Below are 14,704 nucleotides of genomic sequence, written 5' to 3'. Positions count from 1 at the left end.
AAAGTTCAATGAGAAACTACAGACAAACATTAAGTTCAATGAGGGACTACAAACACACAAAGTTCAATGAGGGACTACAGACAGACACAAAGTTCAATGAGGGACTTCAGACAAATACAAAGTTCAATGAGGGACTTCAAACAGACACAAAGTTCAATGAGGGACTTCAGACAGACACAAAGTTCAATGAGGGACTTCAGACAGACACAAAGTTCAATGAGGGACTTCAGACAGACACAAAGTTCAATGAGGGACTTCAAACAGACACAAAGTTCAATGAGGGACTTCAGACAGACACAAAGTTCAATGAGAAACTACAGACAAACATTAAGTTCAATGAGGGACTACAAACACACAAAGTTCAATGAGGGACTACAAACACACAAAGTTCAATGAGAGACTACAAACACACAAAGTTCAATGAGGGACTACAAACACACAAAGTTCAATGAGGGACTACAAACACACAAAGCTCAATGAGAGACTACAAACACACAAAGTTCAATGAGGGACTACAAACACACAAAGTTCAATGAGGGACTACAAACACACAAAGTTCAATGAGGGACTACAAACACACAAAGCTCAATGAGTGACTACAAACACACAAAGTTCAATGAGGGACTACAAACACACAAAGTTCAATGAGAGACTACAAACACACAAAGTTCAATGAGGGACTACAAACACACAAAGTTCAATAAGAGACTACAAACACACAAAGTTCAATGAGAGACTACAAACACACAAAGTTCAATGAGTGACTACAGACAGTGCGGTGCGGTGGATGAGTAGTGAAGCGATTGACTTTTGAACTGAGTGGTATCCGGCATGAATCCTGGAGAAGACTGGGATTTTCAATTTCGTTATATTTAGGTCACCGTAGAGTCCATCCGGCTCCTAAGGGTACCTGGCATTACTTGGGGAAAAGTAAATGTGTTTGGTCGTTGTGCTGGCCACATGACACCTTTATTAACCGTGGTCCACAGAAACAGATGACCTTTACATCATCAGCCCCATAGATCGCAAGGTATGAAAAGGGAACTTTATTTTTTTTTTTTTTACTAATTGTTAACTACAAACTAACCCAATAAGTAAAACACAAGGCGTGTGTCAACCAAATGATTTAACACTGGATGCAAGATGAATACATTTAATTCATCAACAAAATGAAATTGTCCACTGACGTCGGAAGACTATAGGCCTATATGTGCTAATTTTTTAAAAGTAATAGTGTCATGCCACTCTAATAGTAGGTCTTCATCATATAGGTTTACATTAACAGATCTAGATCTAATTATGACTCGTGATTTTGTTTTGTTTTGTTTGCTCTTAGTTTCTTAGCCAGTGGTGGCTGTAATGTCGTGGATGAGATTTCATTTCACCAGTAAGTGTATGATTGTTACATTAGTGGAATTCACCATTTGCACAAACCTGTTGTTTAACCTTGGTCAGCCCAATAATAGAATATGTATCCCCTGTTTGGGACCCCTCAACTGAAGAAAATAGTAAGAAACCGGAACAGACACAAACTAGAGCACTGAGTATCATAACAAACGAATGTTCACATTTGAATAGAGTAACACCTTTAGTAAAATCACTAAATTTAGAATGCCTTCAGGATAGAAGATTTAAAAGTAAAGTAGCAATTATACATATAACACTGAACCATAATCTTCAAATACAAAAACAAAATCTAATCTCAGAATGACACAAAGACAAAGGCACATTCTTTGTGCCATATGCTAGGACAAATTTGTGCAAATGCTTTTTCTTTCCTAGTTCTATTAGAGCATGGAATGGGTTGCCTGAGCTAGCCAGGAAAACCAGTGACTTGGCAGAATTTAAGTCATTGGTTAACATGCATGACTAGACGCGTAGGAAATAAACATCTTCTTTTCTGAAGTAACGTTTGTATTATATTATATTAGATAAGACAAACATATTTATACTGTCATAGGTATTGAGCTGATAATAAATACTGGCTGTTGAGATTGCTAAATGAAAATAAATTATCCAAATAGAACTTTTAACAGAATTTTTTCTATTGATACATTCATTTGGGTTCAACAAAACGTTTGAAGACAAATTCACTACAAAACGGCGCACGATGATTTGGCACTGGACTTAGGAGCTCAGATGATCAGGACATTACCTTACTGTCAGTACGAGAACAAATTCTTGCTAGAATACTTTTTGACAGATTGACCAACTCCATGTTGCTCTAACGAGTTTTATACAAAACATATTGCGCTAATATTTTAAATTGTAGCTACATTTTAGAATGTGAAAATAATAGAAATTGTACATTACAGAAAAATATATCCATAATGATCAGTAGCTTAAAGGAATTGTATTCTACTATCAAAGTTAGTAAAGTTCCCTTTCCGACCTTGCGATCTATAGGGCTGATGATGTAAAGGTCATCTGTTTCTGTGACCCACGGTTAACGAGGGTGTCATGTGGCCAGCGCAACGACCAACCGCCTTAACTTTGCCCCAACTAAAGTCAGGTACCCATTAGAGCTCTAAAAATCCTAAAAGGATGACCCAGGTGAATAGTTTTATCCGCTTTGCAAGCAGCACCAGAGTTTCGTCTCCGGGGCGCATTCCCCTTAGATAAGGGGTGATGGGTGGCCCATTTGTCATAGTCCCTCTCTCGACCTTGATGATGCGATGTAAATGAGAGCTTCGCGTTACATTTGGCACCAACTCAGTTGCAGAAGCTGCAAGAGGGAATTTCACAGTTGATACTGCGCCCAAGGGGCTTCACTATTTTTCCTCAAGGTTGTCTCCTGAAGCCTTGTTACCACAAGGCAGCGGGGGGTTTGAAGTCCAGAGTACCCCTCTCCTAGATGAATTGCCTTACTAGGCTGACGAGCTCCCTCTGCCAGGTATCCGCCTTCACCCCTTCACCTGTTAGTAAGAGCAGTTTCGCCAGGCTAAGTATCTAAGCCACAGGAGCAGGTCAGGTGCAGGACTTAGTTGTCAGAGGCTATCTGAGACGCATGCCTTTAGGATTATTTTATAGGCAATGGGAGTTTAAACCCATTGACACCCCGGGCCATGACAACCTTTGGGAGTAACACTTAATATAACATTTCTTATTCTTATATGATACAGGCGTTACTTACAAAAAAAAAAGAAGATGATTGAATTTCTCTAATCAGATATTACAGAAACAATGATCGCGACCACCCGACGTACCATGATTTTCTCAACGTATCCATCATGGACTTACTAGTTGACCAGTTCACGATGGCCAGAAAGCTGATGGCGGACAACAACTGCAATAAACCAATACGACTTGGAGAATCGTCCAGCGTGTCTGGAGGATTGGATCATGTAGCCGATCGATTCGTCGCTGGATTCTTGTGAGTTGGGTCAAATACTATACACAAAATATTTTGTTTAGTGTTTTAGCATCGCGTTTTTTTCAAAAAAAAAAAAAAAAAAAAGGTTTTAAACTAATTCAGAATGGATTTGACGATAAAATGTAGGCCTAAGACTATAAGCTTGAGTTAGGAGCTGATTAAAAGAAGCAGCCCTTCATTCTGAACGTGTAAAGTAAAAGTAAAGACCTTGTGACCTATAGGGCAGGTGATGTAAAGGTCATCAGTTTCTCAATGTGTAAAGTAAAAGTAAAGACCTTGTGACCTTTAGGGCAGGTGATGTAAAGGTCATCAGTTTCTGAATGTGTAAAGTAAAAGTAAAGACCTTGTGACCTATAGGGCAGGTGATGTAAAGGTCATCAGTTTCTGAATGTGTAAAGTAAAAGTAAAGACCTTGTGACCTATAGGGCAGGTGATGTAAAGGTCATCAGTTTCTGAATGTGTAAAGTAAAAGTAAAGACCTTGTGACCTATAGGGCAGGTGATGTAAAGGTCATCAGTTTCTGAATGTGTAAAGTAAAAGTAAAGACCTTGTGACCTATAGGGCAGGTGATGTAAAGGTCATCAGTTTCTGAATGTGTAAAATAAAAGTAAAGGCCTTGTGACCTATAGGGCAGGTGATGTAAAGGTCATCAGTTTCTGAATGTGTAAAATAAAAGTAAAGACCTTGTGACCTATAGGGCAGGTGATGTAAAGGTCATCAGTTTCTGAATGTGTAAAGTAAAAGTAAAGACCTTGTGACCTATAGGGCAGGTGATGTAAAGGTCATCAGTTTCTGAGTGTGTAAAGTAAAAGTAAAGACCTTGTGACCTATAGGGCAGGTGATGTAAAGGTCATCAGTTTCTGAATGTGTTAAGTAAAAGTAAAGACCTTGTGATCTATAGGGCAGGTGATGTAAAGGTCATCTGTTTCTCAATGTGTAGGGAAAAATTACAGACCAGCACTAATGTGACCTTTTTTGTGGGTTACAATATCGAGTGTAGATCAAGAAACTTGTAACTGCCCATAAAACCATTTCCTCATATTTTCCTTTGAAGTCAATGACATTGTCTTTGAGAAGAATAGAACAATATGATAAACACTTGCATCACTTGTGGAGGGAAAAAAAACAAGATGAAAGTAATAAAACCCAAGCAGAACGTAATCAGCGTGTCCTTTTGTTTCTTAGTTTCATCTCTTTGTTTCTCCTATTCATCTCTTTGTTTCTTCTATTCATCTCTTTGTTTCTTCTATTCATCTCTTTAATTCTTCTATTCATCTCTTTGTTTCTTCTATTTATCTCTTTGTTTCTTCTGTTCATCTCTTTGTTTCTTCTGTTCATCTCTTTGTTTCTTCTATTCATCTCTTTGTTTCTTCTATTCATCTCTTTGTTTCTTCTATTCATCTCTTTGTTTCTTCTGTTCATCTCTTTGTTTCTCCTATTCATCTCTTTGTTTCTCCTATTCATCTCTTTGTTTCTTCTATTCATCTCTTTGTTTCTCCTATTCATCTCTTTGTTTCTTCTATTCATCTCTTTGTTTCTTCTATTCATCTCTTTGTTTCATCTGTTCATCTCTTTGTTTCTCCTATTCATCTCTTTGTTTCTTCTATTCATCTCTTTGTTTCTCCTATTCATCTCTTTGTTTCTTCTATTCATCTCTTTGTTTCTTCTATTCATCTCTTTGTTTCATCTGTTCATCTCTTTGTTTCTCCTATTCATCTCTTTGTTTCTTCTATTCATCTCTTTGTTTCTCCTATTCATCTCTTTGTTTCTTCTATTCATCTCTTTGTTTCTTCTATTCATCTCTTTGTTTCTCCTATTCATCTCTTTGTTTCTCCTATTCATCTCTTTGTTTCTTTGAGTAAATTTTGTTTTTATAGTTTTCATGGTTTTATTTTTATTCGTATCTTTTGTTTTTATTCCGTTATTTAAATCTTACAATAATTTCTCTGTTTCATCCGATTCCCAAACTTTCTTTTTTAAAAATTTTATAATCCGTTTTAGTTTTTATTTCTATTTATATCAGCGGTTCTCAACCTTTTAAGCTCGGCGACCCCTTTTTACAATATACCACTCTGCCGCGACCCCCCCCCCCCCTTACGCAATAGACACACACAGTAATAGAAGAATAGACAATAATAATTCTTATTTTTGATGGTCTTAGGCGATCCCCTGACAAATCGTCAATCGACCCCCAAGGGGGGGGGGGTCGCGACCCACATGTTGAGAACCCCTGATTTAGATAGACCTCCATTTATGATAGTATTATCCTTTTATTGTCGTACCCTTCCATTTTCCAATCGGAGCCAGACACGGCGTATGGGGGAGGGGGAGACTGAGGTGCTGCCCTTACTCCTGTCTTTCAGACACATCACCCGGTTCGAGTAGATGTCGATAGGTTCTATTTGAACTCTTCGCTACCTTAATATTCGGTAAGACTATCTTATTCCATAAGACTATCTTATTCCATAAGACTATCTTATTTTATAACACTATGTTATTCCATAAGACTATCTTATTCCATAAGACTATCTTATTCCAGAAGACTATCTTAATCCATAAGATTATGTTATTCCATAAGTCTATCTTATTCCATAAGACTATCTTACTCTATAAGACTATCTTATTCCATAAGACTATCTTATTCCATAAGACTATCTTACTCCATAAGACTATCTTATTCCATAAGAATATCTTATTCCATAAGACTATCTTACTCCATAAGACTATCTTACTCCATAAGACTATCTTACTCCATAAGACTATCTTACTCCATAAGACTAACTTATTCCATAAGACTATCTTACTCCATAAGACTATCTTACTCCATAAGACTATCTTACTCCATAAGACTATCTTATTCCATAAGACTATCTTATTCCATAAGACTATCTTACTCCATAAGACTATCTTATTCCATAAGACTTAAGACTATCTTATTCCGTTCAACTACCGCTATTAAGATTTTCGAAATCGACGTTTGTGTTTCAAGATATTCAAAGTAGCAGCAGGTATTTTCCAGCATCATGACAATATCTGCATGCTATATTCGTTTAACCCCAAAGGGTTATTGTTAGGCCCAGCGCGGATTGTCCGCCCATCTCTCTACTTTTTTTCTGAACTGTTTCTAACGACTTCTTACAATCGGAACCGCCAGTTAAATTGTCCTCACGTCATCGCCTTTTTAACTCTTTCTCTCCTAAGCTGACGATACCAGCGCTGATTCCACCAGAATGTGTTAAATAATTACGGAGAGAAAGAGTTAATATCCGTTCCTTGTATTTGGCAGATTTTCCAGACGTCTTTTCGTTTACTGATAGCGAAATTTTAGTTTGCGAGTTTATTTTTAGAGAATCTCAGTTGCCATCATTTTGCTGTTTGGCGCTTTAGCTGAACACGGTTTTACTCCTCTTATAGGTTGCTCTTATTTCATTTTGTAGCGTCTCTTGCTTAGGCACTAATCTTCAAGTAATATTTCTCTGTCTGTATAACTCAAAATATATCAAATTTGATATAGTTTTATTCATAGCAGACCTATTCATATGTAATTCAAGTTGAAATATTGTAGGTGTTACGTGCGCATCTTAGTGTAAATGCGAAATGGTGCGATTGCGTGTTGCGTTTCCATGTATAAAGAGTCTCATCAAATATGAAGACGTAACAAGTGGCCCCACGTTGAAAACGACAAAGCACAGTTTATAAATACTTTAATCATTAATAACACTGGAAACACCTTCTTGTTCATATTCCTCCATTGTTGGTGTTTTTTTTTCTCCTTTCAACATGCAATCGCACCATTTCGCATTTACACTAAGATGCGCACGTAACAGTAGGAAACTAAACAGATTGAATTGAATTGAACTCTCTACAACAGTTCAACTAAACGAAATAGCATACATTGATATTGAACCCGAAGTGAACACTGCATGGATTCGCTTGTATACTAAACATCCAAGTGAGCCTAATTAAAGTCGTGTGGTATGGACTCTGACATTCGAGGGGGGTGGGGGTAAGGTCCAGATTTCCAACCTTAATCCTCCACCGTCTTGCGTAGGGTTGGGCCAGGATGTAAGCCTTCAATCCAGAAAGAACATCCTTGGACTGACATGCACTGTGCAAGGTTCAGACATTTTCCTTGTTACGGAGAACTTAAACGTAAGTTCCCCTCTTTCAGACCTTGCCATCTGTTGGGCAGATGATGAAATGGTCATTTGTTTCTGTGGCCCACGAATAACGAGGGTGTCATGTGGTCAGCACAACGGCTAACGGTCTTTACTTTTCCAACCCGTACCCGTTAGAGTTGGGTGAACGCAGGGGTGCTCTTAAAATCCCGAACTTCAAAGTCCCAGTCGTTATCAAGATTCGAACCCAGGACCCCCTTGTTTCGGAGGTCTAGCGCTTTACCACTCAGCCACCGCGCCTCCTATGTAGTACTTGCACTCGTTTCTTTCTTTCAGATGGCTGGATAAACTAGGTCAATGTGCCCTTCACGCAATCACTCGAGTCTACCGATTTAACGTCTGGGGAGGGAGTTACTCACTTCTGAACCGTACAACTTTTCTTCCAAATCCTGTGAGTGGCTTTCAGTAGCATTGTTTTGATGTCATCTCAGGTAAGACTTACTTAGACTTAGGTCCTCCCGCGCCGTACGGCGCATTGGGCAGCAAGCTGAAAGATCTGTCTGAAACCTCCTCCCACCTGGTGTCCACTGTTCTGAGGTCCTTCATGAAGGTGTGTCGCCAGGTAATACGAGGACGTCCCTGTTTGCGCTTTCCTCGTATTGGCCTCCATGTCATCGCAACTCTTGGTATGCGTAGTTCATTTTGTCGTAGAACATGTCCCGCAAACCTCATGCGACGCTCTGTCACAACCTCACTAAGTGTTCGAGTCCCAGTTCGGCATAGGATTTCCTTGTTTGAGACTCGATCTGTGTAACTGACTCACAAAATCTGTCTCAGCCATTTTTGTTGAGCCACATTTAGCCTTTTCTCAATTTTGACAGATGACTTCCATGTCTCACATCGGATGACATTTCAGATAAGATAACCCATTAATTCGCTCTTTAGTTCTTCATGATCTTAATGGACGAAATGTGTGTATATGATTGGTTGTCGATGTCAACACTTGGATGTCAGTGGGTGTATGTGTTTGCATATTAAATGTTTGGGTGGGTGCCTGTGAAAAAACGCACAGGCCGCGGGTCTTATGTGTCTATGGGTATGACCGTTGGTATAAATTGTATATATTGGGACAGAATGTACGCTATATATATATATATATGTGTATACAAACTGTTAAAATAAATAGCTTAGAAGGACAGATTTGTACAAGTGCTTCTTCTTGCCTGGTGCCATTAGAGCATGGAACGGGTTGTCTGTTTTAGCCAGTGACTTAGTACAGTTTAAGTCTAGATGACTAGATTAACACACGGAAATAATATAGACTTTATCATTTTCTCTTTATAAGAAGTACCAACACCAGGGAAATAGTTCAACCTACTTCTCATTATAATATAGTTCAAGGGTTCTCAACCTGTGGGTCGCGACCCCCTAGGGGGGGTTCGATTGACAATTTGCCAGGGGTCGCCAAAGACCATCGGAAAAAATGGATTGTTTTTGTCTATTCTTCTATTGCTGTGTGTATTTGCGCGGGGCGGGGTGGGGGGGGGGGGTCGCGGCAGAGTGGGGGGATTGTAAAAAGGGGTCGCCGAGCATAAAAGGTTGAGAACCGCTGATTTAGTTGGATATTTTTCAAAGTTAAAGTCCAATCAGTTTTACTTTTTACATGACATGTTTGTGACTCTTTGCACAGGATTACTATCTGACTTTGTTGTATAAAAGATTAGTGGAAGGATACACCTTCAATGCTTCATCAAATGCTCCATACATCCGGGCGTATGCCAACTGTGCTAAACCTCAACGGTAAATAACTTTAACATTTGGCCTATTAAAAATATGATTTTTTAAAATCCTTTCTACCAGACCTTGTGCCCGTAGAAGTAGGCCTTAAGAAATAACACACTTTCCAACTTTAATTATCAGTTTAATAATTAACAAATATTTGTATATATTGTAGCCATGTACAGAGAAATGACTACGCCTAACAAACTGGACAGTATTAACTTCCTCCCCCGCAAAGAACAATCTACAATCTTCCAACTAAGAACAGGACACACACCACTATTAAATTACCACCTGAACAAAATAAACTCCACACAACTACCCCTTTGCAGACATTGCGCCCACCCCTTTGAAACTGTAAACCATATCCTCTTTGAATGCCCCTCCCTAATCCACCTTAGGCAGACCCTACTTCCACTACAGCCCAACATAACCAACACCCTGTACGGCAGTGCTGAACAACTGAAGAAAACAGCACACTTTTTTTCCTTGGCACTGTCTGCAAAAGAGCTCACAGCTCAGCAGCAATAAAGCTGGCTAGAAGAAGAAGAAGTATATATTGTATAATAAAGTCTACACATCTGGAGTAGGTATGAAATGAACTGGCTAAAAGAATCATAAAGTAAAGTACCCCATCCAGTAGGGCAGATGTCAAGCTAATCTGTTTCCTTTGCCAACGGTTAAAGAATGTACTGTGTGGTCAGCATAACGTCCAACCGCCATTTCTTTTATAAGTACTGCCAGGTACCCATTAGAGCGCAGTGTAACAAAGCTCTTTCAACATTTTTTTTTCCATGCGGGGATTACTAAAAGTCGCAGAACTTTTTATCTTAGGTTACAGTCTCGTTCAGACCTTGCGATCAATAGGGCATCTATGTCTGTGGCTCACGGTTAACAAGGGTGTCATGTGGCCAGCACAACAACCAACCACTTTTACACCAACTATAGTCAGGTATTCATTACAGTGGGTAGATTTATGTGTGCCCTAAAAATCCCGAAAGTAAAACTACCTGTCTTCAAGGGAATTTGAACTCGAAACCCCTTAATTCGAAACCAAGTGCGTTACCACTCAGCCACCACACGCAAGCGAACATTAAGAGCTGAATTTAAATATTGTCTGGCTCTACAGTATGTTGGATTTAATGTCAACGCGTTCTTTGCACATGATCAGTTCTTTACATTTGATCAGTTCTTTACACACGGTCAGTTCTTTACACGCGGTCAGTTGTTTACAATTGATCAGTTCTTTACATTCGATCAGTTCTTTACATTCGATCAGTTCTTTACATCCGATCAGCTCTTCACGTGCGATCAGTTCTTCACATGCGGTCAGTTCTTTACACGCGATCAGTCCTTTACACGCGGTCAGTTCTTCACATGCGGTCAGTTCTTTACATGCGGTCAATTCTTTACAAGCGATCAGTTCTTTACACGCGGTCAGTTCTTCACATGCGGTCAGTTCTTTACATGCGGTCAGTTCTTTACAAGCGATCAGTTCTTTACATGCGGTCAGTTCTTTACATGCGGTCAATTCTTTATAAGCGGTCAATTCTTTACATGTGGCTAGTTCTTTACATCCGGTCAATCGGTAATGGGGCTGAGCTGTTAAGCCAAATGACAACTGCGAAGGCACTGCATAGGATAGTACACTGTCATAAATGACATTAATTAATCCTATATTAATGTAAAGGACAAATGTCCAGCTGTACTTACATGTTTTAATACCAGTACGTTAGTACAGTCCCAACATATCAATTGTTACCAAAATATAAACTAAATTAAAATTTTATACTAGATACACGCCTGGTGCTTTGGTGGTGTACATGGTCAATGTCAAGGACGAGCCTGTGACCATCAACCTACCACAGTTTAGTGGTCAAGCAGTGGACGTTTATTGGTTTACCTCAGGGGGCGAGGATGTATTAAGCCTGTAAGTTTCAGTAAGCTTTCGACGCATGTTTATATTTCTTCTAAGGTGATGGAATGTGACGGATGAATGGTGCAGGACTTGTTCTGGGACAACTTGGGAAGGGATAAAGAAAACTAGTGTAGGACTTCATTGCTTCGTACCTCGGCCTGAGCGTTTAGCAACACTAGGGCATTGTATGCTGTCAGTCCTGAAAGTTTGGCTCAGCACGTTACTCGGTCAACACTATAGAGATCACTTAACACTTCATACCCTGTGGCATTTTACGTCCAGAGAGACGATCTTTTTCCTATGCAACTTCTTGTGTGACTAAAGAGGCCAATCCTTGATACACAGCTGTGATCGCAGGTTGGGCATATATAATCACCAGGCGCCGTTGCACTTCATATAGGTATATAAATACCATGCAAATAAGATTGAAATTCATTATAAACATCATATTTCATGATATAGTTTGTATGAATTACTTAGTCTGAGAATTAGAGAGATTAGGCTGCGGAAGAGATCCTTCATGATTAGACAAAGTGCTTAGCCAAAATAAATAATTCTTACTCAAGGCGTAAGCCAATTATAGGAGCCATGTTATTGTAGCGCATAACTTTTACGTTGGACGGATGTACGCAAACGCGACATGAAGCTCTTCAAAATCGAGACTGGCAACTGGGAAGAGGTGGCACTGGACAGATCCACATGGAGAGAGAGCATAAAGGAAGGGTCTCGGATTGCAGATGTCATACACAACAGAAGCAGAAAGAAGGGTGAAAATGCAATGGCGCCTGGTGATTACATATGCCCAACCTGCGATAGCAGCTGTGTATCAAGGACTGGCCTCTTTAGTCACACAAGAAGTTGCAAAGGGAAAAGATCGTCTATCGAGACGTAAAATGCTACAGGTTATTGTAGCAACATTTTCCAGTTTTGGCTGAGGAGCCTAGCTGTATTGCTCCAGACATATGAAAACTTTTAGTTGTCAATGTTCAAGTTGTCAATGTTCAAGTTGTCAATGTTCAAGTTGTCAATGTTCAAGTTGTCAATGTTCAAGTTGTCAATGTTCAAGCTGTCAATGTTCAAGCTGTCAATGTTCAAGTTGTCAATGTTCAAGCTGTCAATGTTCAAGCTGTCAATGTTCCAGCTGTCAATGTTCAATTTGTCAATGTTCTAGTTGTCAATGTTCTAGTTCTCAATGTTCAAGTTGTCAATGTTCAAGCTGTCAATGTTCAAGTTGTCAAATGTTCAAGTTGTCAGTGTTCTAGTTGTCAATGTTCAAGTTGTCAAATGTGTAATTCTAAAACGATCAATCCCATAACCATACTATATAGCCTAATAAATAAAAGGGCAGAAATATTATCTCCCCTGCTTTGGTCCTTCACATGGGTGAAATGTAACAGAGATTGAGAATCCCCGCGTTTTTGAGTTAAAAGAAATATTACACGGTCTTTTCAATTATAAAATAATAATAATATATTTAAAAGTTCCAAAAGTATGGACATATTTAATTTGAAAATGATCGATAAAAGATTTAAGCCAATGAGACCATTGATATATCGGACATATTTTTGTGGTGGCCCTTGACTAAACTAGTTTAGTTAGCCTACAGGTAAATCCATCACTAAATCAGTGATTTTAAAAAAACAACATTTGTTTCTTTGCTTGGAATGAAAATGCGAAAAAAAAAATTTTGCCCGGGGGTGGGGTATTGACCGTTGCAGTTTTGATCATGAAATGTGCTTCGTTGTTATTGGCACACGTTAAGTAATAGTAGGTTACTATTTTTACAAACTTTTCAATCAGTACAAATGGTTGAATTTGTGACGAGTCAGCTATAGGGCTTTCGCGTATCTAAAGGCCTTTATAGATTTCAACAGTATGTATCTATACATGTCGGTCCACAATATATTTGTGAAAACATTTTAAAGTGAATTGACTTTGCGCGCTGGTTTTCTTTTCCAATCAGAGACATCAGACTCAATGACGTCTTAATGGACAGCTCGGGAAAGAATGGCATTAGCTTCACCCCGAAAAGCATTCAAGGCTCCATAGAAATGCCAGCATTGAGTTACGGCTTTATTGTCATTCCTGACGCCAATGTTGAAAAGTGTCGTGATCAACCTCCCACGACGACTCCTAGATCTAGAGCTTTAGTCACTAAACACTATGAATACTCTAGATCTAGTGGTGCTGCATTAAAAATGTGGTTTGTCAAGCTCTGTTTGACATTATACTTCATTGTTATGTAGCGAGAACCTTGCTAGTTGCCGTTTTGCTGATATTAATAAACTGATTTTTTTAAAACTATAAAAAATAATATTCAGATTAAACGAATGAATATTTAGTTCACCGGGTAGATGCAAAGTAGCCATGCTTCGATACGTTTAAAACTTGATTATTTTTAAGGAATATTTCTCGCATCTCAAATGAAACGGATCAAATAAAAATAAAATCTACTAAGACTAAGATAAAGACTGCTTCATTGATTCCTATTAGAAATCTGTTGTGATTACATGGACTCTTTTCTAATAATAATAAATAAATAAAAATAACAATCCTCCACAAAGAAGAACAAACACACAAAGTTCAATGAGGGACTACAGACGGACACAAAGTTCAATGAGGGACTACAGACACACAAAGTTCAATGAGGGACTACAGACACACAAAGTTCAATGAGGGACTACAGACAGACACAAAGTTCAATGAGGGACTACAGACAGAGATTAAGTTCAATGAGGGACTTCAAACAGACACAAAGTTCAATGAGGGATAACAAACACACAAAGTTTAATGAGAGACTACAAACACACAAAGTTTAATGAGAGACTAGAAACACACAAAGTTTAATGAGAGACTACAAACACACAAAGTTTAATGAGAGACTACAAACACACAAAGTTTAATGAGAGACTACAAACACACAAAGTTTAATGAGAGACTACAAACACACAAAGTTTAATGAGAGACTACAAACACACAAAGTTTAATGAGAGACTACAAACACACAAAGTTTAATGAGAGACTACAAACACACAAAGTTCAATGAGGGATAACAAACACACACGAAATTCAATGAGGGATTACAAACACACAAAGTTCAATGAGGGACTACAAACACACAAAGTTCAATGAGGGATTACAAACACACAAAGTTCAATGAGGGATAACAAACACACAAAGTTCAATGAGGGACTACAAACATACAAAGTTCAATGAGGGACTATAAACACACAAAGTTCAATGAGGGACTACAAACACACAAAGTTCAATGAGGGACTATAAACACACAAAGTTCAATGAGGGACTACAGACATACAAAGTTCAATGAGTGACTACAGACAGTGCGGTGCGGTGGATGAGTAGTGAAGCGATTGACTTTTGAACTGAGTGGTATCCGGCATGAATCCTGGAGAAGACTGGGATTTTCAATTTCGTGATATTTAGGTCACCGTAGAGTCCATCCGGCTCTTAAGGGTACCTGGCATTAGTTGGGGAAAAGTAAATGTGTTTGGTCGT

General features: G+C 38.7%; 1 protein-coding gene across 1 annotated transcript; it reads left to right on the top strand.

The window, feature by feature from the left end:
* The first annotated feature begins 1,341 nt into the window (after positions 1 to 1,341).
* Positions 1,342 to 13,645, top strand: LOC129922199 (hyaluronoglucuronidase-like). Its single transcript, XM_056007272.1, has 6 exons — positions 1,342 to 1,387; positions 3,170 to 3,373; positions 7,828 to 7,942; positions 9,182 to 9,291; positions 11,066 to 11,200; positions 13,152 to 13,645. The coding sequence occupies exons 2-6, from the start codon at positions 3,231 to 3,233 to the stop codon at positions 13,432 to 13,434; spliced, it is 786 nt and encodes a 261-aa protein (XP_055863247.1). The 5' UTR covers positions 1,342 to 1,387; positions 3,170 to 3,230; the 3' UTR covers positions 13,435 to 13,645.
* Positions 13,646 to 14,704: the final 1,059 nt, after the last annotated feature.

This window comes from Biomphalaria glabrata, chromosome 12 (assembly GCF_947242115.1).
Source record: "Biomphalaria glabrata chromosome 12, xgBioGlab47.1, whole genome shotgun sequence".
Lineage (NCBI taxonomy): Eukaryota > Metazoa > Mollusca > Gastropoda > Planorbidae > Biomphalaria > Biomphalaria glabrata.
The sequence above is the reverse complement of the archived record's forward strand: the minus strand, read 5'-3'. Positions and strand labels throughout refer to the sequence as shown.